Raw genomic sequence first — 27629 nt, forward strand, 5'->3', positions numbered from 1 at the left:
CCTGGTGTAAAGATGGCGTCCATCATGGAGGGCCCGCTGAGCAAGTGGACGAACGTCATGAAAGGCTGGCAGTACCGCTGGTTCGTTCTGGACTACAACGCCGGCCTGCTGTCATACTACACGGTACGTTCGCCCCCTGTGTTTGTAAGTGTTTAAAACTAACCTGGGGACTGAAGTTCCCCCCGCCTCCTCCCCAGTTTGTTGTCCAACCCGAGCGGCAGAGGGGCCTTGTGTTTGTCCGGAGTTGGAGAGTCTCATCTGGGCGAAAGAGGGCCGGTCCCCCCGGTGACGGACCGGCCGTTGACCAGTAGCACCGCTCCCCCCGCACCGGCCGACCAATCCGGTCTCTGCGTTTCTCCACAGCACTTCCGCTAACGGAGCTAGCTTTGGGGAGAAGGCTAAAAGCAGACACACAAACATGACAAAACATACTTTAGTGTGGTCACCGACACAAAGCGGGGTGAAGAGGCTTTAACAGCCCCGTCGGTGGGGGTGAGGGGGCACATGTGGCCCCCCGGTGGCTGGAGAAGGAGCCGCTGTAGCCGGCCGGGTAGCTAACAAACAGCAGCAGCTCGGTGGGGTTAGTGTTACTCTGATTAAAAGTGTCAGGCTGATCTCCAGTCTGAGCAACAACTCAGGACAGACCCACACACGAAGGTCACCGCAGGACCAGCTGGACTCCACAAACTGTTTCACACCAAGATCCAACCAGACCAGCAGCATTCAGCAGCTGCCAAACAAGTGTTGGTTTCAGCTTCTCAAATGGGAAGGACGACAAGATAAAGAATATACTTAGATTAAAATAAAAAAAATATGCTTTCCATGGAGTCAGGTTTCATGGAAGAACAGTGAATTTCATTACACTGTGGCATGATCTCAGTATTCTCATTTGCCTTTCATCCACCGCGTGATATTTTGCTCAAGTTGATGTTAAAATGTGGTATTTCAGTGAAAAGGGCCTTGTCTGAACTCTTATAATACAGTTGGATTTAATTGCATGTTGACATTTTAAAGCATTATTATATGATATTTCATTACCATCACATGGAGAGGTCTTGTTATGCAACTGATTTGTGCTAAATGTTCCAAATTGAATAAAAACAGCTTGAAGCTTTGTTGGTGCGTGCTACCTGTTACTGATACTTTTCTGCAGCAGACATTTTTCGATTTGACGTAGTAGAAAAGCATAACAAACAAACTTACCTGTGGCTCTGTTTTCCTCATGTAGTTAACCAAGTGACAGAGAGACAGCATGCACGTTCTTCAGGCGCAGAAACTGAAGCAGTTAAATGGGACTTCAGTTTTTTTTTCCTGTAATAATGTGACGAATTATTCTTAGTGAAAAAGGTTTAGCACCTTGTCCTGTATACAGTTTTAATACTTTATATGTTCTGTTGGTTTACAGTCAAAAGACAAGATGATGCGAGGATCCAGAAGAGGCTGTGTACGACTCAGGGTAAGATTCTCAGGATGGAGGCTGTCCTGACTGTTTATGACTTTGATAAATGAAATGCACACCCTGCCTACTTGGCTGAGTTGCTTGCCTGTCTCACCAGGTATTTGGAAGAGCTCTAAAATAAATAAGTCATTGTTTTCCTGAGTGCAATACAACAAAAAGGGTTGTATAACTTTTTGAGAAGTATTTTGTTGTCAGTGCAGTCCTCCTGAACCGTAAGTATTCGGTTGTACCAAACATGGAAAAAGGCAGTATTGTTCTGGTTTACCAGGCAGAGCGCTTAATGGATGTAGGAAGAAAAAAATCTGTTGTTGAACAGATTTGCTGCTTCCTCATTCACACCTTTTTTTTATGATGATGAACTTTTGTGGATTTTTCTCAACTAGGGCATTTGATTTGATGTTTTAAGTACTTGGTAATATCCACTAGATGGCAGCAGTTGTGTTACTTCTGTATCTGCCTTATTGTCTCTAATAAGGTGAGGGTGGTAAGATTCCCAAGGTAATTAGGCTTTCTGATCCAACAAGTAAAAGAAAATACTAATTTTGTGTTTGGTGTATTTATCCAGGATACGGCCTAAAGGGTAGGATTATATACATTTTCTTAAGCAGATCTGTCATCTAACAGTCAAAGCATGATTTGGGTGCCTTTCCTTATTGAGACAGTTGTGAGGTGAGTCAGTCCATTGTTGCAGCTAGCTCTGTTTCGAGATATCACTGAGCATTATCACTCAGGATATTGCTTTGCTGTGTGCAAATCAGGACAAATAGATTGCTTGTCTCTGCCTTGTGTGTTTACTTTCTGTCTCAACACGATGACTCAGCTGTGCATGTCATCACAGCATGTCAATGTGTGTGACATGATTCAAAACAAATCTGAGCTTTGATGGGCAGTGAATACTTTTTAAATTGTCTCTGTGCTACATGCCATAACATGAACCTGCCTGGCCAAGCCCTGTCACACTGTCTCCTGTGTTAGTTCTCAGATGCTCACTTGTAATTCTTATGGGTGTAGACAGAAGTGGATGTGAAAGATGCATCTGGGCACAATGTACTGTTGAGCACCTTGATCCTTGTGAAAAAGAGGAAGTATCTCTGGAAAGTACCTGAAAAGAGGATCCAGCATTATTTATGGACATGCAGGCACAGGTCAAAAGTTCCCTCCTTCACTGGGTCAATGTGACAGTGTCTTTTTGCAATACAGAAAATACATGATATGCATTGTGGAGCTGAAAAGTGCATCAGTAGCTATTAAATCATATTAATGCAATGGATGCTGAGCGCATTCACTTCCCCTAGAGTTGTATTTTGTGTTCCTGGATGCTTAGATTTTAACTTTTGATAGTAAAAAACACTTAAATTTCCTGCGAGTCCAGATTTGCCTGCTCTTTTACAACATAATTTCCATTGAGTAAAATTATGTGTTTGCCCTACTCACATGTCCAAAAAACATGTGGGAGACAGAGCAGTCTACTAAAATAGCCCTTCTGAAGACATGTTGAACTTAATTTGTGGTCATCAAAATGAATAGGCACTTTTAGAGCAAGTGAAGTTGTTGGTTAGTTAATTTCAGAGACTTCAATCAGACCTAGAACACAAAAATGGTGTTTTACTTATAAACAGAACACAAGTTTTGAATATTGGATGGCATTACAAAACAGCAGAAACAGACTATCACAGTGATGTTTAAATATTACAGAAATACTATTCATTCCTTCAACTGTTTATCCATTTCTGGGTCACGAGGGCCAGCAATACTAATTAATACAAAATCTAAATCAAATTAGATAGCCTAACACATGGCAACCATTAGTTACAGCCATGGGCAGTTAGAGAGATGATTTGTAATGCTTCTTTGTGCAGCTGTATATGTGCATTTAAAATGAATGTCCTGTAAGTTCTGTAAACATCTGTGGGGGTATTCTACTGTTTCCACAACAAAAAACAAAAAAAAAACAAAACAAAAAAAAAAAAACATGTGGCTTTAGTCACTGATGTGACTGTACATATCTTAAAAATGTTTGGTAAAAAAAAAAAATTAATACAAAGGCAATGCTTGGTGCTTCATAGATCTCTTCAACCCGACTTGCCTCCAATATTAGCTGCTTTCCTGTAAAATATAAGCAGAGTCACTTCTGAAAATACTCTTAATTGACTTTTGTGTTCATTTGTTGATCCTTATAACTACAGCACATCACAGGAAGGCGCACATGCATGACTTTTTGTTAGTCTTCCTTTGGGTTTTGTTGAAGTAAGAGATTAATCTCTGTGGATCGTAAGAATGGCAGTAACCACACCTTGTTTGTTGCTGTTGTGTCATGTTGTGACTGTCTAGCATTATCGCTTTCAAAGCTGCCAAAATAAAGTTCCAACACAATATGATAGGAAGACGGCCTTCACGGAGAGCTATCTTAATGGACTGCAAAGTCCAGCCGTTAATTTTTTCTCCACTCCGGGTTACTTTCTGTTATTTGTAGGTTCAGTGTCTAAGGAAGCTGTAAGTCACACACCCTGTTTCTGTTGCTAGGAGCCAATGTCCCAGTTAGCCAGTGGGCCATTTTTCTGCAGTTTGCTGCTAGCTGCTGGTCCCCGGTGTCTTTCTCTCCACCCTTCCCTGTCTTCCTCCTCCTTCACTCTCCCAAATCCCACCTCCTCCTCCACCTCCCCTCCCTTCCCTTCTTCTGTGCCATGTTCCAAAAGGCTGCATTCGTGTGTGTCTGTGCGTGAGAAGGGAGAAAAAAGAACAGAGTAACTATGAGGAAACAGATCATGCGAAAGGAGATGGAGCTTTTGCAGGAGACAGACTAAGGTGCTGAGATGGATTATGGCTAATTTGGGTAATTTACAAACGATACTCAGGCTGGGGGCTTCTTGTAACATGTGGAGGGCAGAAGGATAGAAATGGAAAGTCCAGTATGACGTGTCCCGCTGCCTGACTGCCTGGTTTTTTCCCCTCTCTCTCTCTCTCTCTCTCTCTCCATCTCCCTGTTTGCCTAGGGAGCTGTGATCGGCATTGATGACGAGGACGACAGCACATTTACCATCACTGTGGACCAGAAGACTTTCCATTTCCAAGGTGAGCTGCCCCCCCCCCCTTTTTTTATTTTTGTGCTCCTCGTGGCTCTCCCCTTTCTTCTTTTGTGTTGCCATCAGTTTTTTCTTCTGTGATCTCTTTACATCCATCCCTGCTGTTCATTTGCTCTCTCGCCCTCTCTCGCTCACTCTCTCTCTCTCTCTCACTCACTCACTCACTGCTCTTACCCTCCCCACCTTTTAAATACTTGAAGTGGTCTGCTCTAATGCCAGGAAATACATGCACATAGGCATCTACACAATGTCAAAGCATGCTGTGTGCATCTGAGCTTCTTCTCCGTTCCTCTGGAACCCCTCCAAGCTCTGCGAAGTTGGACTCGCATGTATTTCTATAGATAAACAAGATTTGTTCCACTGCAAGCTAGATTCCTCTGGAACACAACTAGCAAGTAAGGCTTTTTAAAAATTTTTCCTTCGGCCCTCCCGACTCTGACTGAGGACGAAGATTGCTGCTTGTGTGCAGTTGAGCCTCTGGGAATAATAAGAGAATACTGCTGAGCTGGAGGCTGAGCTCAGGTCTCTTCTGGTTGCTGCCGCCATTCGCCCTTCGGTACACCGCTGCCACCGCTCGCTCTCTAACAACCATAGGGACAGGATTGGCTCCCAGCTACAGCATCGCCACCCCCCCCCTCCTGTCCTGCCAACCCCCTTCCCTCTGTTTTTACAGTCAGCTATCCAGTCTCATTCAGCGTAGACATCCTTTTTTTTTTTATTTATTTATTTTTTTTAACTCTTATTTTTACTCTTATTGCTTCACCAGGTCTTTAACTAACTTCCTCCATGCATCCTTCATCTGTCCATTTGTATCCATTTTGACAACACCAGACACCCCCCCCCCCCCCCCCCCCCCCCATTAACACCTCACCATCAGCGCCCTCCCTTCACCTCCTTCTTGAGGGTCACCAGCCACAGTCCATGGGCCCCCAACCTCTCACACCTCCTCCATGCCCTCTCCCATGTCTGTGTTCCGAAGCTGTATGCTGTGGTTCTACAAACGCAAGGGTAAGGAGAAAACCGTGCACGTCTCATCAGCATGCATGCCAGCCCCAAGGCGAAAGGATCGAGAGGAGGCATTGTTTGTTTGTCTTCTGGGATTTAGCGTGAGGGTGGAGTACGTTCTGTAGCACACGGTTGAATTGGTTTTGTTATCAAGGTTCAAGGATTGTTCAGAGCAGTGTGCGTACTGTTAACTATCTGACAGCTGTGAAGACGGTATGCAGTGCCCCATATTAGTCAAATGTTTGTCCAGATTGTGTGACTATTTAGTTGTTGCAACTTGTGTTTGGCATATTCTTCAATGGTTTTGCTGCTTTAGCTAAACAATGATGTAATCTTTTTATTTTACCTCGGGAAGGGGATATTTGTGCATCCATTTTCATAGTATTGTGTTTGTCACTCTTAAATATATGTAATGTTATATTCCTAACCTTATCTTAATAATTAAAATTTGAATTTAATCTGAGTAAATATGAGTATTTGACATGAGCTGTAGAGCCTTAGTGAGTTAAAGCGTCCGTTTTAATTTATTGCATTAATTTTGTACTTCCTGTTGTGATATTATCAGATTGCCTGACTTCAAGACACCCCTGAATCAGTGAAAGAGTTGAACAACATCCAAAGTGTATGCAAATGTAAATTTCTGCCTAAATTTGAGTGCATTATTCAGAAACCTTCATTAATGCAGTCAAAGATGACATTTAATTTCTGGCTGCATGAAGAAGAAACGCAGCCAACAAAGATGATGCAATGCAACAATATTTTAGAATTAGAATTATTTTTTTTTTGTTTCCTTTACCAATGACCGTGTATATACAGTAAGTAACTCTTTATCATATCTGTCAGTGTCTTTTTATAATAATGTTACTGAAGGACATCATCATCACAGTCATCTGTTTTAGTGAGAAAACAATGAAATGTCACTGAACGACATCTGCTCTCCATATACCCAAAGGAGTACTGTATCATGTCATGTAGTCCCACTGGATGAACAGGCAGAAAATTTGGCACTAAATATGTGCTGAACATGAGAGGCTGGATACATCAGCGTAGCATAGCTTGGATATCATGACATGCACAGGATGTTGATCCAGAGATTTCTCAGTGCTGTAAAATGATCCTGATCTTAGCATGTTATGCAGTCAGTCCCACAGGATTTGCAATGTTGCCTGAATGTGTCTTCACGTGTGATGGGTAGATCATCACTGCAAAAATTAAGAGTGGTAAAAACAGAAGATCCAGGAAACCTGGAAACCTGTACTGTTTGCCAGATTTTAAGTTTTCAGTGCTGGGAAGCTTTTGCTCGTCCATTATCTTTAGCATTTTCATGCTTTATTTTTGTGTAATGGGATGTTCATTCACTCCTCTTCTACCGTTTATCTGTTTCCTGGGTCGCAGGGAGTGCTGGAGCCAATCCCAATGTACATTGGGCAGTGGCGGGGGTCACCCTGGACAGGGTGCCAATCCATTGCAGGGCCAACACACAGAGACAGACAGAGACCAACAGCCCCTCACACTCAGACTTACGGGCAATTTAGAGTCACCAGTTAACCTGAACATGATGTCTTTGGATGGTGGGAGGATACCAGACTAACATTAATAATCCCAGAAAGTCCTGTTAGGTTGAAGTCTAGCCCTGAGCCTACCAGCTGGCCTGTGTAAGCCTGGAGTGCAGCTCTGTACTGTCTTTTCTATTTAGAGAAGCATACATTATTCACCGGCTCCTCTCCCCCGGCGGTGTATCAGAGATGCCTGAGAGCCCTTTAGCTTCCCCCTTTCCTCTTTCCCCCTCTCTGCTCACATCCACCCTCTCTTTTCTACAGTGGCTATCAATATCTCATCTTCTCTTCCCTCTCTGTGAGGGTTTCCATCCTGCCCAGGGCATCAGTACAGGGGCAGAGACCTTCTCATGATCTGATCCTGATCACTTCACTCTTGGGTCGTTCTCAGCTCCAAATCATCAAGCTCATTCAGTTCTGCAAACTTGACATGTATATTTTGAAAGATGTGGAGAAACCAAATGCCCTAGTCAAAGTAACCTATTGTTTTCATTACACTATATAATTATTAAAATAAAGTACTGAATAGATACTTAGTTTTCCCACCAGTGCATTATTCCATTGACCTTAGATTATATTCATTGTGATATTCATGCATTTTCACATTGCACATGGGTAGCCACAATTTTATACAGAAGTGACAGGTGGCAGTCCAAAACATGAGACCCCTTCCCCTGTCTTCTCATTGTAGCATGTACTGAAATATTTCTTTCACTGCAAGATGACAAGAACAGAAGGAATAGGGGAGGGATGAATAATTGACAGGCATTTTGGAGAAAGGAGAAACACTATTATGGAAAGAGGCTGACTATTGTAAAAGGAAATATCTGAGATAGACTGATTGGTGTAATTGGAGGAAAATCTTTTGGTGATCAAAATACCACTGGTGCTGTTTCATTTTGTGTGTTCATTTATCTGTCTTTCTGCTGTCTGTGAGACACCAAGTATCTATGGCTCCATCTATGTGGAGTTTTTGTTTTTTTGTCCCAAAGCTGATATCTCAGACAATCTTCCAGATGTAAGTTGGAGACAAAAAGAGTATGTTCAGGCACGTACAACCGGGAAAAACATGAAGATGTGAGGTTTAAAAAAAAAAACAAAACATTTTTCAGATATGTCTATGTTGAGTTAATTAAAAAAGGCAGCCATGATGCAGGAAGGTGACGCAGTCTCAAAGAATTTATTGGAGTTGCTTGCTTTACCATTAGCACCAGCACAAAATGATACTGAGCGAAAACAAAGAATTTATGTGGATATAGACACAAATATATTGGTGGATATATACATACATATATGTATCTTTTTTGTTTACAGTAATTGTCCTTACTGTTTAAGTGAAAGTATGCCAAAATGTTTTAAGATGCAACTCACTCGTCTTTCCAATTAACTCCTCCTGTATAATGCCAGCTCTTTGCTCTATAATAAAAGCCTAAAGGGCTAAAAATTGCAAAAATGTAAAATTAGTATGAAAGTCCGGAAAAACATCAGGACATGAGCATGATATTAACCTTGTCTCATGTAAAAGTGAAAGAATTTTTACACATATCTGGGGGAAAAGATGCAAATGGACAAATACAATTCTGTGAGCCTCTTCTAAACGTGGATGTAAAACATGGATGTAACTGCCGTTTGGTTCCATGCATGCCACATTTGAGTAAAGTACACCAATATCTTAGGTCATATCCTTTTTGCAGTGATTGACTCGTTTACTTTTCACATGTTGTCTTGATGATTTTATGGTTTTGTTTACTTCTACACAGTATATTAGAATCGCAGGTTTGGCATGCATGTATGTTGTCCCGGTGGATATGAGGTGCTGTATTCTGTAATGTTGGAAATTAGATTCCCGAATCCCTCTGCATTGGCTCCGTTTATGGAAACGTATTCAGCATTGTTTCATTTTGCAGTTACATGGTTTTCTGCACTCTGTACGTCTGCATCTAGCGCTAATCTTCATCTAATAACTGTCAAGGTCTCGCTGTAATCGTTAGGACCATGTGTGTGGGTGGATTTGTTGGAGTTTAGTGGTGCGAGAAACAGTACCTCCTGTATGTGCTTGTTCTTCTAACAGCTTAATTCTGCTTCTCCACTTTCATCTAGAATCAGAGCCTGCCGTAAATAAGATTTAGTCGGCATGCCTTCCTCCGTTATGACACTACTTATCAGCTAGTCTAGGAGACTGTAAGACTACTAGAAGGCTGAAACAGTATCATAAAACTCCAGTGCTTGTGTTTTCAATGTCAGGTTTTTGCTTTAACTTTGTGACTTTTAGACTTTTGTCCCATTTGTTCAACAGTTAAATTTCATAATCGCTGTAAAAGCACTTTTAAACCCTTTAAACCCAAAAAGGACCAAAGAAAGTTTTTATGGTAAACAATGTAAAGTTTCCTTATCTCCCAGTAAAGAACAAAATTGACTGACGCATACAAAATTCTAGATGTCTCCTCCATGGTCTATGTTTTATGTAGCTCTAGACCTTAATATAGACCTACCAGAATACTGACTGTGCTGCACTATGTTCAAATAGGTACACGCTTTCCCCAAAGCATATTGCATCCTGATCAGTCCTCAAAGTTTGGCTTGACCTGCTCTGCTCTCTAGATCAAGACAAGTTGATGTTTAAAGGATAAATGACTTGTTGGTTTGTTTGGCTATATGAAGGCCTAACACTGAAGCCTTGTGTCAGAAAACAGCCACTGTCATGACTCTGTGTGTCCCCTCATACTTCTCACACACACCTGGGAAACTAAACTGTGGGGTAGATGTGAGCCACAGACTGGGAGAAAAATTGGACCTGTGACACAGTTGATAGAATGACAGAGTTAGTGTTTGTTTTTGTTGAATGGCCCTGCTACTACATTCCTCTGTCACGAATATAGCTAAACAACATTAGCCACAGTGATTTGTTCCTCTGGAGAGTCTGTTTGGCTGAGAGGAAAGTGAAAGGGTAGTGAGGTGCTGTCTGAGTGGATTGGCCTGAGCCTCGGCTGCCTTTTAATGTCTTTAAAAGCTTTTCTGCCATAGCACTGCTCAGTCTCAGTGCGAGCACAGCCATTCATCTGCTGTACTGTCTTGTTTCCAGGTCCATGAAAAATGACTCCTACACAGGATATACTTTTCCAGCTAATTCAATGGTATATATTATATTAAGTTCTTCTCTCACAGCTTTTAGAGTTGTTTTTGACTGTGGTGGCCAGTTTCCACACTAAAGCAGAAGTAAGGCTCATTGTCATACAAGAACTGAAAACTTTTGATAATTAAAGACATCCTGACAGAATGGAGTCCTGTCCAGTCTATGTCCTGACAGAGGATGTAATATTGTATCCGGGTACACTGTTGGCACCAAAAAGTGCGTATGTGCCTTGTGCAGTGTGTGCGAGTTGCATGTGTCAGGGCCTGTAATGGATCAATGTTAAATGTCGCTGGCAGTCTGTTTATTCTGTGACTTTGCTCTGTGGGTGCAACCTCACCCTTCTCTGTTTCACACTCCAACCCCAAAAACCACTGTAAAAACTCATGCAAGAACCAGGACTGCATCACTTCAAGGAGCCTAATCTCATGTTCATGTTATAGAGAAGTACAGGTTCTTCTGGTAAATTCAGGTCAGTCTTGGTATTAAGGTTCAGATAGGACCTGGTTAGTTCAGTTTAATTTTTATCTAATGTTCTGGACTATTTTTTTTGGATGGGCACACTGACTTTCTGCAACAAGAGGTTGCCAGGCAGCAGAAATTAAAAACGTTTACCATGTATGTATAACCTATTTCTGCCTGACTAGATTTGCTCAGCAGAGAGTAGTGCTCCTCATGTCCCCATAACACTCAGCAGAAAATAAGAAATAATCCCATTTACCAGAATGTCAAATTTCTCCTAAAGCCATTTCAGGGCATGTGGAATGTCCAGACGACTTTCTGTATTTGATTTGTAGCCACAAAGTTACTTCATCCTGATTTAAACCATTTTATTCCTTGTCTTATTTATTTTTGCAGATTATTTCTTCAGTTATTTGATCAGTGTTTTGTATTCTAACTCTCAACAGCTGCCTCTTCAATATCCAAAAAAAAAAGACTATACAATAAAACAAATGGTTATCGTCTTATTTGTGAGTCTACATATGGATTAATTATTATTATTATTATTATTAGAGAGGAAACAATTAAAGTGTTTTTGATAAAAAGCTAACTCATCTTATTGAATCCACAGTTTTCATGACTGCTTTACCAGTGTTCGTGTCATTTCACATTTGTGTTATGGAGTCACTAGTGTGTAACACAAACGTATTGGCTACTGCTGGATTTTGTGTGGAAAATGTGGTTCACTGGGTGTGTCATCTGTCTCTGCCCTCAGCCCGAGATGCAGACGAACGGGAGAAGTGGATTCACGCCTTAGAGGGAACTATCCTCCGCCACACCCTCCAGCTCCGGGTATGTAACCTTATTTGCATAAGTATATGTATCTAGGCATATGTGTCTGCGTTTCCTGACAATTATACCTCCAAAAATAAATGCTTTTGCTTCAGGGCTCTATTGCCATCATCTGTCAATGTAGTTTTACTTTTAACAGTTTATTTTCCTAAACAAACATGCTCCTCTTCGTAACACCTCACATTTCTGTGGGAAAGAGGATGCTTTAGTGAAACTTAATGTTAACCAGGGATTATCGTGGGATTTTTATCAATCCTCAAATTACATTTATTTGCATACCTCATGAATCACGTACTGGGCTATACCACAGCACCCATATGATGGCGTTGAAGTGTCTCAGTGTCTGTCAAAACTTTTAAATATATATATATATATATATTTTTTTTTTTTATTATTATTTTTATTTATTTATTTCTTTATTTTTGACTCATTAGGTGTCTGTTAGTGTAACTAAAACAAATAGGACATTCATAACTTCATAAATGAAAGCTGTTGCAATATGTGGCCTGTTCAGACTAAAATGAGGGCAAGGATTTTTTGTTATAAGAAAAGACTGTCTAAGTGTTGAGACTTGAGTGTCTCAGACAGTTATTCCTGCTTCCTTTGCCCTCCAGTTGTTTCCCTGCCCAACCCGCCCCCCCACACCAAACCAACCCTATCTCCTTGCTCCCTACAGTCCTCATCTATGAGCAGTTCCTCCCACCCATTTCCCCTCCTTCTCACCCTCATGACCAGCCTTTTCATTTGATCTCCCTCCCTCTCCCTGCCTTCGTCCCTCTATGTGGCAAATCCCTCTGATGTGCTACGTGTGCCTGCTCCCACTGTGCACACACATACGCACAATATCTTCTCATACTCACTCTGCTGTCATAGCATCATGTGACCTAGCAGCAGCCAATGTAGGAGCGGCTTGCTTGATCAACCGAACATCTGCCTCACCTGCTCCAGCCAATCGGTGGAGCTCTTAGTGCTTGTTCTGATTAGCACTTGCTGCTGCTTTGTGTTTTCTGCCTGCATGAGAGGAAGTGTGCCTTTCCTGCCAGGGGAGGGTCCTGGATTAACTCAGCTCCTTCTGTCTCATAGCAAACGCTCAGCTGATAACTGCTGCCGAAGGATATATTGTAGCCAGACTAGTTTTCCCGGCTGGAGGCTGCTGTGGTTTATGTTGGCAGACTGCAGTGGAGAGCAAGAAGAGGAGATTGTTTTCTATTTTTGTGTGGGGAAGGAGGAGGGAGGGGAGGAGGTTGAAAGAACACTAACTTCATCTGAGCTGGCAGTTTGTTACTATAGAAGGAGCAAAACGAAAAAGAAAACGATCTTGTGTCAGGCTAAATTGCCTGATGGGAGATATGTACATGGTTTAACGCAGCATGTCCATTGGAGCAAAGCACCCAGTAAGTAAAAAAACACACACACACACACACACACACACACACACACACACACACAACGCCACTGCACCATAACAAGGAGCATTTAAGCGGATGCAGTGCGCTGCTGGGGCAAAGTGGGTCACACTATGCAGAAAGACAAATAGAAACAGGAGGCAGGGTGACCGTGCGAGAGCAGTGTTTGTCGAGTCCAGGGTGGTTACATGGGTTTGTGAGTGTTTGTGTGACTTTACAGGTTGGTCAAAAATTTTCCTGTTATGACAAACGTGTCCGCATACATGGTGTGTTTGGTGGGAATGAGCAGGAGTGGGGCTGCAGACATATGGGAATATTTCAGGAATTTCAGGAACAGTGAAGGAGTGAGCTACATGACGTGCTGCTGTTTTAACCAGCCACCTGCCTCTAAATTTCTGCTTCCAAACTTTTCCAATCTTTACTGTGGAAATAGGTACTTCCCATTCTTTATGTGTGTTGACAAAACACAAGATCCTGTTTGTTATGTAATAATGGAGTTATTTTCTGTCTTGTGATTTTTTTTTTTTTTCTTCCCTCCCCAGTATGTCAGGTTCTTCTTTCTTCAGTTACTTTTGCCACTTGTCTACCGCTCCAATGCAAACCTGGCTAGTTGATAAGTACAGTACAGTCTAACAGTCTAATTTTTCACAACAGGGCATGTAATTTAGACTGCACTTAATTACCTGTATATAACTGTGTATAATGTTTTGATGCAGCCCCTGGGTGATTTAATAACTTAAATCATTTGGTAAAACTATTCGTGTGGGATTTTGTTTATCATAATGTTGGAGTAGATTAGGTTTAAAGTACATTTCCACTGTATTCTTATGTCATTTGAAGATTGATGATTTAAGTCTGTTTGTCTTACTTAATTTTGAAGGAAGCACTGAAAGTGGCTGTGCCAATCCAACAAATGCCATATGGACACATTGGCACAGCATGTTACATTCACATCTACATTGTTTTCCTAATTTGATTTTTGATCAGGCTCTCTTGTAGCCAGCTGTATTTTTGTTGTGCTAACAGTGAAAGCACCTTTGATCCTTTGAGGAAGTTTAACTGCCAGTTTCAGACTTGCTGTTAACTCAGACTTTGTTCTCTTTAAAGCTTGGGTTTTTCTTTTTCTGGTTTAAACTTTAGCAGGTCTCTGTGCAGCTGTTAAACAGAGCTTGGATGTTGATGGCTTTTCTTCATGTCCCTGTGAGGTTGTCTTTAGCAGGAAGAAAAGTCCCATCGAAGGCGAGTCTGTCGCGCACAGTATAATAAGAGCAGGATTTACTAACATGACACTGTCTGTTTAATCGTACTCACTGCTTTTTAAGTCAAAGTGATCTGTGTTTTTCCATGTCTGGCTGCTGTGTGTGTTAGTCATCTGACTGATCTGTCTGGCTTCACGTACAGGGGTTGTTGTGTTGTCGACAGGGCTGGGTGTCCTCACTATTGACAGATTGTAGCCAAAAATATGAACAAATTTTTACAGGACGTTTTGTTCTGTGAGAACATTTAGCTGCCCATTGTCCTGTTTTTGGTTTTGTGTCACAACCAACAGGATTGTTCTGGATTCTTGGGTGAGCTCAGATGGACAGAGCTGATGCACGCTCATGTCTAGTCTGGCAATAGTCAAATAATTACTTTTGAATGGATACTACGTAATGAAATTGTCTGTCTGGGTTTCTGTGTGTGATTACATGTGTGGAATCTGTGCTTCTGATGGGGCTAATAAATGCAATAATTAACAAACAACGAATTTCAAGTGCACCTCAGCTCATTTGCACACTCGATTCTGTGAATACTGAATTTCTCCCCATGCTGATTTAGATTTGTTGAAGCCTGAAAGCTGCTGGTCTCCAGTCAGGCAGACAGACCTGCTACCCTTTCATGGAGGCTATCCTTTAAACAATAGTAGTCGTATCTCCCCCAGTTCAATACGTTGCTGGAAGATTCTCCTGAATTGTTGATGTTTCTGTCCACCATTTTGTGTACCACTTTACAAAGCTTACCTGGCCAGGAGGTGACAGACTCAAACCTTTTTTGTTTTTCTTTCTTTTTCTTTTTTTTTACACCAATGGAGGATATGTGAATACATGGCCTGGAATATTGCCGATGTCTGTGTATTTTGAATATGCAAATACCAGTGTGATATTTGACATGGATTTGTTTGGGACTGCACTGATCTCAGCTGTATTTGTTTCTTCATCCTCAGGAGGTCGAGACAGGATTTGTTCCAAGTGTTCAAGACTTCGATAAGAAGCTAGCTGAAGCGGATGCCTACCTACAGATTCTGATTGACCAGTTAAAGGTAGGACTCAGTGTAGACATGCCTACCCATCCTCATCACTTCATCTGTAGTGAGTCACAACTTCATGACCTTATATGTGCAATATATTCCAGCTGGGCAAAAAATTAAATGCTGCAACCTAAAATATAAACTCTTATTTTAAATCAACATGCAGCACATAGTATTCTTTATTGCATAATATGGTATACAAGTCAGAGCCATAAGCATCACTTTCATTGATGCTTGTAAGGGTTTCTTTGCTGGTCTCAACATCCAAACAGACGTCATTGAGGAATAAGACTTGTGGCAGCACAGTGACAAAGCAGAAAACCACATAATGAACAAAGCCGCAGCAGCATATCGTCTCAGGCAGAAAATCTTCATGACAACACTGTGAATGCCCTTCCTCAGAGGAAAGAGCTTGCCACTGCCACATTATCTGAAGCCACATCGTCTGTGCAGAGTCACCTTCTGATCATTTTAATGCTCATTTCACTGCAGCCCCATCTTAGCTCATGTTCCATCCTTCTCTTTCCCCTTTTCATCTCCCATACAGTTGTTTGATGAGAAGATCAAGGACTGCAAAGAAGATGAATCACGCAGAGTGAGTACCAGCAGAGCGTCTTTGTCCCTGCATCTTGCCTCTCTGGTCAGTGTTCTTGTCATTAAGGACAACTAACAGCAGGGAAAGAGGACACATGACACATGGACCTGAGGACAGAGATGGCTGTCGTTGTGGTGCAGATGTTAATTGTCACATTTAAGATGCCATACCATGTCATATCATGTCAAGTTATAGCAGTGTTTCAGAAAAGGAGTAGTGATTAGAAAACATATATACACGTGTGTGGGGGGAGGAGAAAAAAAAAAGATTGTATATAAAAAGATTTTTAGGAGTTTGGAATGACTGTTGGAATCACTGTGCTAGCTCTACTTCATTACGGATTAGTAATTAACATTCATAAGAGGTGCTTTTTTTTGTATTTGTAAGGGCATTCATTTTTCTCAGAGGAAGCAGTTGAGTTTCAGGGCGCATCAGTGGAGCTAAGTGTTGTGGGTGTGGGTTGTTGTTTTTTTGGTTTCCCCCCCCTTTACAAGAAGCTTCCTCTCTGAGATTAACACAGTTTTTCTTATTTTTTTCATTGTCTCTTTACTAGTAAAACACAGGAAAAACAGTTGGATATTATTTCATTTCTTTATTTGGTGTTAAACTAACTGAATACTGACTCAATCAGATTGTGTTTGTTACTGATGGATTTTAAAACTTTTTCTTTCTACAGAAAATTGAAAATTTGAAAGAGACTACTTGTGTAAGTCAGATGTGAACACTTTCCTACCCATCTTTCAGTTTGGCCGTAGATCCTTTTTTAATGAATATCTCTCTGTTTTTCTCTTTCAGAGTATGGTAGAGTCCATCAAGCACTGTATTGTATTGCTGCAGATTGCCAAGGTAAACGCAATCTGAGCATGTTTCAATCCCCCCTCCACCTATTTCGTTCTGCGGTTTCACTGTAATCATTGTACTTGTGAGACCTCATCAGTGCATGCTGTGTGCGAGCACGAGTGTGTCTCTGGGATAGTTCCCCGCTTACAGTTGCCGCCTGTGCTGGTGGTTGATGAGGGTGTAGCCAAGTATTCGTTTCATCACATGTTCAATTCAGTCCCGTTGTAAGGAAGTGAAGCAATCATTTCTGCTTCATGTGAGTTTTTTACGCGAATTGTGTTTTTCAGTTCTGAATAAGATTCAGGGAAACATTTAGCAACCCAATCCTTATCGATACTGAAGGGGATTTTACCATGTGATGAAAGGATTCCTGCATGTGGCAAGTGGGTGAATATTATTAAGCTCCATGTATAGAGAGGGATGGGTGTCATTGGTCTCTACACCACAGATGCTCACGATGCTTTATGAAATGAGTCTTGAACCGTTCTATACACATAGTCTAACATTGTCTTTTCAAAATTTTAAGGACCAAAGTAACGAACAGCAACACGCAAACGGACTTATAGTAAGTTTGACATTCTCTGTCCATGACAAAAATAAAAATCAAACAAACTGCTAACTTTCTTTTCTGGCTTAATTTATTCTCCACTATAGAAAAGCAAATAAGTCAGATCTCGTTAGTGCATGCTGTCTTATTTGGAGATAAGCTCTATCTGAAGCTCTTTCTTTCATGCCTGCCACCTCTATCTTCTTAATTAAGTTAATAATCTCTCGATTTCATCTGGGATTTCAATTCTTTTAGCGATTGTCAGCAACTATTCTTTCCTTGATCAAGATACATATGTGCGTGTGTGTGCAAACTGTGTGTATGTAGACTATATATGTGTATTTGCATGTCTCTACATGAAGAAATGTTGCACTTCACTGAGTAATTGGAGACAACTAATACACCATTGATTAACTGTGTCCACACTGCCTGCTTATTGAACGACTGAGTTCAAGCCATGTGAGAACTGTACCAGCTCCGTAGGTGTCCTTTCCTGATGTCAGTGTTGCATGGTTCCTAAATCACATCCTGTTTGTTGTTCACAACTATTTTCCAAAGCACTTACTGTATGTTTTTATGTTGATTTCTTATCTTCTGTGCAGTTTGTTCTGTTAGTTTGGAATAATAGCTTAAAACACCACAGAGCTCTATTTCAAATAACTCTACAGTCCTATCATTCTGCTTTTGCTGGCTGTAAAAACTTTAAGGAAATTCTGATAAATTTGTGTTTTAAAAGTTTTACTGCCAGCCATTAAACTTTTAGAGAGAATGAACAACCAAAGCCAAACAATCCCGTCATGCATGTCCATGTTGCTCATAGTCAGGCTCTTTTTCGGACAACACTTTGTGTATGCAGTGAGTCAGAGGAAATCATTTTCCAAACAGTTCTGGCTCACAAGAATTACAATGTAATCAAAAGCTCATTTTGTTTAAACTGTGAGGTATTACATATCTTTGTAGAGCGGTGTAAGTGGAAGCAAAGATTAGTGGACTGAAGAGCAAATGAAATGTACATTAACGCCGCCCAACAAAATACAGCCTTTTTCTGGAAGTTGAAATATTAATTTAAGACTTTTCTGTAAGCTTTGAAAAGTGGTTGGTAATTGTCCTGTGATTTGTTGGTAATGGACTAGCACAACCTCTTTTTTGCGGTCCTTGAAGGAAGAATCCCACAGGAGCTGTACAGCTCATAGACCTGCATTGCTCTTATAGCTGGCGTAATCTCACAGTCATTAAGTACAGCACTATGTAGTATAAATAGCACAGCATAAGCTCTGTCTTCACATCTAATTGCACATGTTTTTATCTGGCATAAGCTTTGCACTAAAGATATCGTTGCAGCTTTATAATGCCTGTCATGTTGCCTGTGCATCTATAATGTGGAGCAAATGATAAATGCACAACAGACCTTAGTTGAAACACTAGCAGTATGTTTGATTGACCTTGCCAAGTACTGCACTGCTGGGGGAATTGCTGTAAAGTGCAGGAATCATTTAAACAAGCAGACCAGAATTTGGTCTAGTATTTATTTGTCAGAATTATTTATGTACTGTGATTGGTTTAGGTTTGCTTTGTTGTACGAGCTACCTGCTACATTATTAAATTCACTGAAAAAAAGAATTAATCGATGATGACAGTGCTCAAAGCTGGTTTCAGCTGCAACTTTCTCTCTCTCTCTCTCTCTCTCCACCCGCATTTGCTTCATGTCCTCTTTGCAAGGCCACAGGCTGGTCCCACCATGACAAACCAATATTTCTGTAATCGGCTATAATTAGTAGCCCTCGCCTTACTTTCATGGAGGTACGTAGACGAGGCAAGCATTGGGCAGTGCAAAAGGGAGGGATGGAGGCAGCAAGAAAACAGGACAGAAAGGCAAATTGGGCTGAGATGTCAGTCCAGGAATCACTGCATGACATTTCCTACCTCTGTTTTCTTTTTAGTGAACGTTGACAAAATATTTTGGATAAAGGTGATTCTAAGTAATCTTAAGAGGAAAATGTCTCATTTAGAGAAACAACAATGACTTTGTATTGAAGCTGTTCTTCCTCTGTGGCCAGTATCTGCCATGCATCAGTGTTGTGGAGGCCTGTTGTCAACTTTCTGGTACCACTTTATCCCCGTCACTGTATCTTCACCCTCACAGCCTAATGTCTCCTCCTGTTGATTTCAAATGAGTTACTCTAAATTTGCATAGAAAACTATTTTCTGGAAAAAAAACTAAACAAAACTTTAGTTACAGGCCAAGTCAGCATAACAAGATAGCATATCTCATTGACCAGATCTAATTTCAATGGAACCAAAAGCCCTGTGGGTAGGTTGGAGAAAGGAAAAAGGGTCGATGTAGTTTCACTTTGTTTACCATGTTGTTGTAGTTGTTCCACTCAGTTAGGTCATCGGTGCCAATGACCCCGTTAAAATAAGCCAACTGGCAGATTAGTTATTGCCTGTTTGTGTCTTTAAACAAATACATTGGATACATGAAGTTAAGGTGGCACTGATCAGGGCAGGCCTCAACAGATAAGAACGTCCCTACTGATTTTGACAAAAGGGAAATCAAGAGCCGGACAGTTTCAACATGTTACACAGTTAGAATGCAGCCCAGTGGAGTTAATTAAACCCTTTTTAGACCGGTGGTTTGCTCAGAGTTCAAAGGCACTGTTAGTTGTTGTGCAAAGGTACTACAGGCATTCAGATTTCAGGCATTGTTGTTGATTTCGCATTGATCAGATTAATGAAACTTGGCAACGGCACTCTTTTCAGGAAATGGAGTGAAGGGAAATTGATCGTCCTGTGGTGGAGAGCACATATATTATTTCACAGTTCTTGTTGTCGTGTAGATGTAGCATTAAACTGATCTATAATCAGTATACAAGCTGTGAAGCCGAGAGCTGATTTGGGTTTGGAGAGCTTGCATTGACGTCTGGCCTGTATGTGAAAGGAAATGGTGTTCTGCTGTGGTACGCATGTGGTCATTTGGCTTTATGCTATTAAAATTAGTTTGAAGTTTGGACAGTTTATAGGCCAATAGTCTGTTAGATAGCACTTAAGATAAAGTCTGGTGCACAGGGAGTGGTGTCAGTGTCATTTTGTTGCTGCAAAGGTCTAATGTCACTTCCAGGCAAGTTGTTTTTGTTGTTAACAGAAAATTTGCTTTTGTTTGTTTCCTTCAGAGCACCATCAACCCAGTGGATGGGATCTACCAGCCCCCTCTGGATACTCCTGTAGTCAACACCACAATGCCAACACAGACCACACTACCAGCAGGTACCATCTCAGTCACACCCTGCACAGTTAGGCTTTGGGGGGTTGTGTGTGTGATGAGGTACCAGTCTCATGGTGTCAGACCTCACAGGTGACAACAGCTCCCCCTGTTGTTCCGATCTTCAACTCCTCCAGCTGACGTTTCCACTCAGTGAAACACAGTTAATGTCACAGTATTTGTTTGAAAATAAGCAACAAGGACTTTAATGAGTAAATATTGTGTCCTTCAACAACATTTGAAAGTCTAATGTTTTCCTGTTTGATCGCACTGCTCCCAGCAGTGGGATGAAAGCTGAAGAAAGTTCTGTCAATAGCATTTAAGGCTTTTAATAAAGGTACTAAATGTTCTTTCACTGTTTGAAGGTAAACTGATACCAGATCAGATGCTGAATGTTCACCAGGGTCATGCTGCATGAACTTCGACATCGAATGTTTTTCTCTGTCGAAGCAGTTTCCTGTCTCTCAGTGTAATTATGCTTTAAGTCGCATTAGTCTGTAGTTAAATTACTAAATTAAGTAAGAAAGAATTTAGACTGAAGCTTTCTTTGCTCTTATGGTCGAATGGCTTTGACTAGACTGTTAACAAATGCCTTGAAAATGAACAGTGTAAAGTAGGCCATCCTAATTTCAGTCCCAGACTATGAAATTCCCTTCAGATGAAGCGTCGGTCTTTGGCGCCTCAGACAGTTTTCTCAGCGGCCTTCCATGTTGGACAGGTTAGCTGGTTCAGGAGTGATCTGGCTACAGGACTAACTCTCTGCCTTGCTCTTTTTGCATCAGACGTTTCTCAGGTGTGTAAAACAGACCAACGACCCTCCACATTACCGGTTGGTCCCGTTGTCACGGTGATGGGCAGTCTGCAGACCCCAACTCCCAACAGCACAGGTACAAGTTCATTGCGCTTCAGCAGCCAGCAACACTATTATCACTAAGATAAAATAATAATAAATATGGAATTATCACTTTGTTTAATGTTTACATAAAAAGAAATCAACAACCTCAAAATAGATGTAGAAATACTATCTGAATTGTTGCTGTGGTTCTCCAACCTGGGGCTCTGTGTCCGTTACCATAAAGTAAATTAAAAAGGACAGAGACAGCTCAGGTTCTTGCCTGGTTGTTTTCTGTGCTGAGGCAGCAGTATTAAAGCGCTGCGCTCTGCACTAAGGAGCTAAGCTGCATGCTCGAGTGCACTGTCAATATGCTCTGCGGAGGAAGCTATCAATATGTTGAAGACAGGTTACTGTAGATGATGAGCTGGACTGGGCTCTAGTTCAAGAATATACAGTTGATTTGATCATCTTAAGATTTATTTATTGGAACTGCCATATTAAAGAAAAACACAGCAACACTGACACTGTGATATTTTTTTTATTTTTTTTTCCTCTCTCAGGGAGTGGTCCATCTGGCCCCAGTAGCGGCGTTGCTTCCCCAGCCCACATCCCCCTCCCTTCGCACTCAGTGCCAGACTTCTCCTATTCCTCCAGCGAGGATGAGTTCTACGATGCTGACGAGTTTTACCAGAGCAGCACTTCCCCCAAACACTGCATCGAGTGAGTACATTATCATCCTGCATCCATGCAACAAAACTGAGTGTTGTTTCAGTTTAGCGTGAGATTCACAGTGCTAAGAGTCAATTTAAAAAAAAAAAGAAAAAAGAAAATCAAGCTCCATATGCAGCCACATTTGCAGCATCTTCTTATTTTTCTCCAATTCCCTTGTCTCCTCTTCTTGCCCTCAGTCCCTCAGGGCCTGCAGCTGACACGCCCCTTACTCATGAAGAGACGGCATTGAAACGACCAGACACCACCGAGTCCCTCAACTCGTCCATGTCCAATGGCACCACAGATGCAGGTAAAAAGGAGAAAGCACACAACAAACACAAATAGATTGGGTCTCTGTTGTCACAGCGGTACATGTCCTGTCCTCTTCTGTTGTATTCAGATCCGTTTGATAGTCACGACGACCGAGATGATGAAGGTGAGGGCGAGTCTGTGGAGGAGCACAAGAGTGTCATCATGCATCTGCTCTCTCAAGTTCGTTTGGGCATGGACCTCACGAAGGTGAAGAGTTCGAGCGGTGTCTTTCTTAGTTCTGTCTTCTTTTCTCCTTCATCTTTTTACACACCAATATGATGCTATTAACTCTTTATTAGTTTTTTTACAATACAGTTTTTTTTTTCTCTGTTTTCCTTCACAGGTCGTCCTGCCAACCTTCATCCTCGAGAGGAGGTCTTTGTTAGAAATGTATGCAGACTTCTTTGCACATCCTGACTTATTTGTAAGGTATGCACTGTACAGCAAGCTGTTGTTCCAATAAGACATTCAAATGTTTAAATATTAAATATATTAAAATATTGAAGGCTCTTCCTTTTACCTGACTTCCCCAAGTATTGCTGAGCAGCCGGAGCCCCGGGAGCGCATCGTTCAGGTGGTAAAATGGTACCTGTCAGCCTTCCATGCAGGGAGGAAAGGTTCAGTGGCTAAGAAGCCTTACAATCCAATCCTGGGAGAAGTTTTCTACTGCCATTGGGATTTGCCCAGTGAGGCGGAGGAACCCTGCCCTCACACGGTGAGATCACATGTCTCGCTGAGAGACTGAGAAAAGATTATCTCACCTTATTTAGTTAATGTCTGTTTTATCGTTTGTCAGTATATAAAAAGTTCAACATGTTTGTCAGGAAGTCTGCTGTTAATTGGACCACGGAGATGGTCCAAGGTGTGATGTTCGTTCAAATAAACTTAACTTGATTTTCAAGTATAGACACCTTTGCAAACACTGAACTGAACAAACTTTGCTCATATTATGTTAAAATTAACCGTTTACCTTTTTATGTTCACACGTCAGAACCGCCAAATCAATGTTTATCTAGTGAATAATTACAGACCTGGTTCAGACGTGGCATGAGCATACATCTCCAGTGATCCGATCCCGAGTGATCAGCTCTTAGCTCACGTCTGTTCACACCTGACTTTAAAATCCATCTTTAGTGACTACTTGAGATCAGATATCAGTTCCCCATTTACATTTGTGGTCATATTTTTTATTTATATATTTTTTTTTCCCTTCTTGCCTTAAGCTTCTGTTCTCAATGCTGTATTTTCTCCTAACCCTCAGGAGACGGTGTCAGATGGTCCAGTTCCCTGGTCTTCACCCAATAGTGTGCGTTTTGTGGCAGAGCAGGTCTCTCACCACCCACCCAGTGAGTGTCCAACCTCCACCTTCTGAATAATCTAAAAAACCCAAGACTGATGAAACCATGTTACATTAGAATATTTTAAGATGGAAAATCTCAGTTAATTGTTGTTGGTTTTTGTTTTGTTTTGGGTTGTTTGGTTTGCTTGTTTTTGTTTTTTTTATAATTTTTTTTTTGTTTGTTTGTTTGCTGAACCGTCACTGTTTCCACCACTTTTCATTCCAAATCTTCAACTTGTCATTTGCAGTTTCTGCATTCTACGCAGAGTGTTTAAGTAAGAAGATCCAGTTCAACGCTCACATCTGGACTAAGTCTAAGTTCTTAGGCATGTCCATAGGTGTCCACAATATTGGCCAAGGTACACAGGAAGATCGACTCACTATGCCATTCTACACTCTGTCTGTGGAGTTGTAATAATGAGTTTGTTTTGTTTTTTAGGTTGTGTGTCGTGTTTGGAGCATGATGAACATTACATCCTCACATTCCCTAACGGATACGGCAGGTGTGTTTCATCGCTTCCCTGTTTCATCACTCTTCTGTTTCATTCCTGTTGGCCTCCCTGAGCTGATCCTGTCTGTCCAGGTCTATCCTGACTGTGCCCTGGGTGGAGCTGGGCGGGGAGTGCAATATCTCCTGCTCCAAGTCGGGCTACAGCGCTAACATCGTGTTCCACACGAAACCCTTCTACGGAGGAAAGAAGCACAGGATCACCGCTGAGATTTTGTAAGAAGACAATGTTGCACAATACAGTTTTAGATGAGCGTTCAAAGGCTGTTGATAATGGAGAAGAGTTCCTGACTTTTTGAATGAAATGTGCTGCTTTTCTTTTTTTTTTTTTTTTTTTTCTCCCCCCCCCCTTAAAGTGCACCCAATGATAAGAAGTCTTTCTGCTCCATCGAAGGAGAATGGAACGGAGTCATGTATGCCAAGTCAGCAACTGGAGTGAGTCCTTTATTTCGATTGTTTGTTTTTTTTGTTTGTTTTGTTTTTTTGTCTTCTTTGGTCATCAGATTAGACAATCATCATTTCAAAATGAAGGCTTTGTCATTACTGAGGAGAGTACTGAGGGGTATTTCATGAATTCTGCAACAAGCACTTTAATAGATGAAAGAATGTGCATCACTTTGTGCTTCTCCAGGAGAACACCATATTCATCGACACTAAAAGGATGGGCATCATCAAGAAGAAAGTGCGAAAGTTGGAAGATCAGCTGGAGTATGAGTCCCGAAGGTGAGAAATTAAGTTTGTCGTTTAACCTTAGCGGCAGAAAACATTAACTTCCTGTTTGTGCATTTGACTTCTAACTCTGTTCTCCCTTTAGATTGTGGAGAGATGTGACGTTGAACCTGAAACTGAAAGACATTGATGCAGCAACAGAGGCCAAACATCGGCTTGAGGAGAAACAGAGAGCCGAAGCCAGAGAGAGGAAGGAAAACGAACAGCAGTGGGAGACCAGGGTGAGTTGTTTGTTTTGTTAAGCTTCCTGAAAGATCATGAACACTGTTGTATATTTGCACGATTATGTATCGTTTCCTCTATCAATGACTGTATATTATTGTTTTCTCAAACTCAAATGACTGAAATTATGAACAACACAATGGAAATAGTTAATAATGACAATTTAAATATTTTTAATTTCTCCGTTTTTCATTCAGTCCTGATTGGCACAAACATTCAGTATGATAAAATGATGGCACAAAGTGGAGAGTGGACTTGAATTCAACACAGATCAGACCTCTGTTTCACCGTTAGACAGAGATCTGTGTTAGAAAGATTACACAATATTGGAGTTTTATTTTGGGATCAGTTGTAATATTCTTTCAGATAACTGAGTTTAATAATTGTTATTGCTTGTGTGTTTCTGCAGCTTTTCCACGAGGACGGGGAGTGCTGGGTCTACGATGAGCCTCTATTAAAGAGATTAGCCTCTCAAAGACACTGAGAAGACTACGCACACTCCGAAACACACACACACACACACACACAAAGAAATGCACACACAGCAGAGTCTTCATAAGAACTCTTTTGCAAAACCACTTCTTATCCAAGCCTTGGAATGACTGATGATTGAATATGTACACAGCTTTGCATTTGACTGTAAAACAACGTTATGGAAATGAATGAAATCAAAACGGAAGCATCACAGATGTGACATGAAAATTTGCAAATCTCCTCTCCTTGTTTGGGCAATCTCACTTCCACCGCCACCGATACCCACCAACATGAGACTCGGCAGCGCAGAGCGGAGACGGGAGCGGCGACACGTCTCGTTCTCCCGATTCTGTCCGTCAGCTTCACGACCACACCCATCATCAGCTCCACACGACAAGTCAGAGCAGCACTCATTTCCTGGCACATGGGGATTTTCTGTTTTTGTTTTTTGGATTATTGTTTTGTTTTGTTTTTTTGGAGGGGGGTTAAGGGGTGTGTGGTTGATGGTGTTCAAATCAAATAAACCTTGACAAATACAACAGCGCTCTACATCTCAGGGAATCTGGTGACTGAGGGAGAAAAAGCTGCTGCCCCCTCTAAGAGTCTGACAGCCTTATAACGGTGGAACAGATGCATCTTAAAGGGGCGGGGGAGAAATTCTCTGCTTGCCTGCAACTAATTATAACTGTTGTTTATATATAGATATGATATACATATGAATATATAAATATATATTCTTTTTTTTATTTTCAATGCTCTTTTTGTTCATTTTTCTTTCTGGCAATAGTGTAAAATACTGAGGGTATGAACTGGATGGCTTCACACCTTTAGCAGTCATTTGTTTTATGCATTTGATGCTCTGTTCCCATTTACAAGTTAACTTGCCATCTATTTGGTCCTTCACACTATTCTGTGTCCCAATTGTTCCACAATTAAAGGCCTGCATACCCCATAGCATAGGTGTATGGAATATATGCAATGTAGAAAGAAGTCATTTGTGTTGCCTGTCAATAGGACAAATTTGGATGTCCATAATGCCAAAAAAAGGTTTTGGAGAAAATGTTGAAGGGACTTTGATCTGGACAAAGAACAAACAATCCTTTAAAAATATGTCTAAATGTTACCTAAAGGCATTTATGAACAAAAATTGTTTACATATATTTGTCTTTTCTGGATCTCTGGTCCATGAAGAGGACATGAAGCTAGAACTGAGTCTGTGAAGTCTCCTTGTGTTCAGCTCCTCGCCCCCCCCCCCCCTCCTCGTGTCCTCTCTAACCGCTCTGATGTCGAAGGGGTTCACCTTCACCTTTCACCTTGTCAGAGGTTGAGGAACCCGACTGGACAACTGGTTCGGTTTTCGTGTAAACTTTTTTTGTGTAATGTTTCTCAAGATAAGAACCACATAGAGGGCAATATTTATCGTACTGTGCACCTCATCATTCATTCTCTTACTTACAGCGACACAGGTTGGACCTAACAAGGCATATTTGGATGAGATGATATAGAAATAAACCATTTTCACCTGAAAATGCCTGCGATCATCTCACTGCTGTACCAAGCTCATCGCAGCCCGTCTGCTCATCTTTGTGTGGATAAGATTAAATATTTGACCAATACATGAAGGAGGTTGGTTGATTCATGTGAACGGTAAAAGACAAGTAGAGTCCTAAATTCAATGAATTGGTGAAGGGATCTATTTATCAGAACGAACAAAAAAAAAAAAAAAACATTCCTGGTGCTGTAAGTGCATCCAGTGACATGCCAGGTGTAAATAAAAGCCTGTGTTGCTGCTGCTGTGGATGTTCATCCTCCTCGAAAGCAGAAAGATGCCTTTAGAAATAAGCCAAATGAAATTGAGTCCAAGCGAAATTTCAAGCTTTCACTTAGTTTTTTTGTTTGTTTTTTTTCCCCTCCATGTTTTGTCTCTGTAAATTATATTGAATCGAGGCCTTGCCATACATTTAAGTATCATTCAGTACCGCCTGATAGACAGCAATCAAAACAAATGTATTTTTTATTTCCTTCTGGTCATAACCATT

The 27629-nt window shown here is 41.2% G+C and overlaps 1 protein-coding gene across 6 annotated transcripts; it reads left to right on the forward strand.

Annotated features, from left to right (window-relative positions):
• On the forward strand, positions 1–27354 carry osbpl9 (oxysterol binding protein-like 9). 6 transcript variants are annotated; one of them, XM_029499754.1, is made up of 24 exons: positions 1–123; positions 1406–1456; positions 4453–4531; positions 11450–11526; positions 15136–15231; positions 15767–15814; positions 16491–16520; positions 16610–16660; positions 17181–17219; positions 20372–20465; positions 21243–21347; positions 21856–22015; positions 22204–22316; positions 22407–22525; positions 22662–22747; positions 22853–23033; positions 23580–23664; positions 23906–24016; positions 24097–24160; positions 24241–24381; positions 24522–24600; positions 24797–24888; positions 24980–25115; positions 25526–27354. In XM_029499754.1, exons 1-24 carry the CDS (start codon positions 13–15, stop codon positions 25598–25600), a joined length of 2223 nt encoding a protein of 740 aa, XP_029355614.1. In that variant the 5' UTR covers positions 1–12; the 3' UTR covers positions 25601–27354. The 6 variants fall into 6 exon arrangements, with proteins under 6 accessions (XP_029355614.1, XP_029355615.1, XP_029355616.1 ...); XM_029499755.1 differs by lacking the exon at positions 17181–17219; XM_029499756.1 differs by lacking the exon at positions 1406–1456 and having other exon boundaries at positions 13–123.
• Positions 27355–27629: the final 275 nt, after the last annotated feature.

The sequence above is a fragment of the Echeneis naucrates genome, chromosome 4, assembly GCF_900963305.1.
Source record: "Echeneis naucrates chromosome 4, fEcheNa1.1, whole genome shotgun sequence".
NCBI lineage: Eukaryota > Metazoa > Chordata > Actinopteri > Carangiformes > Echeneidae > Echeneis > Echeneis naucrates.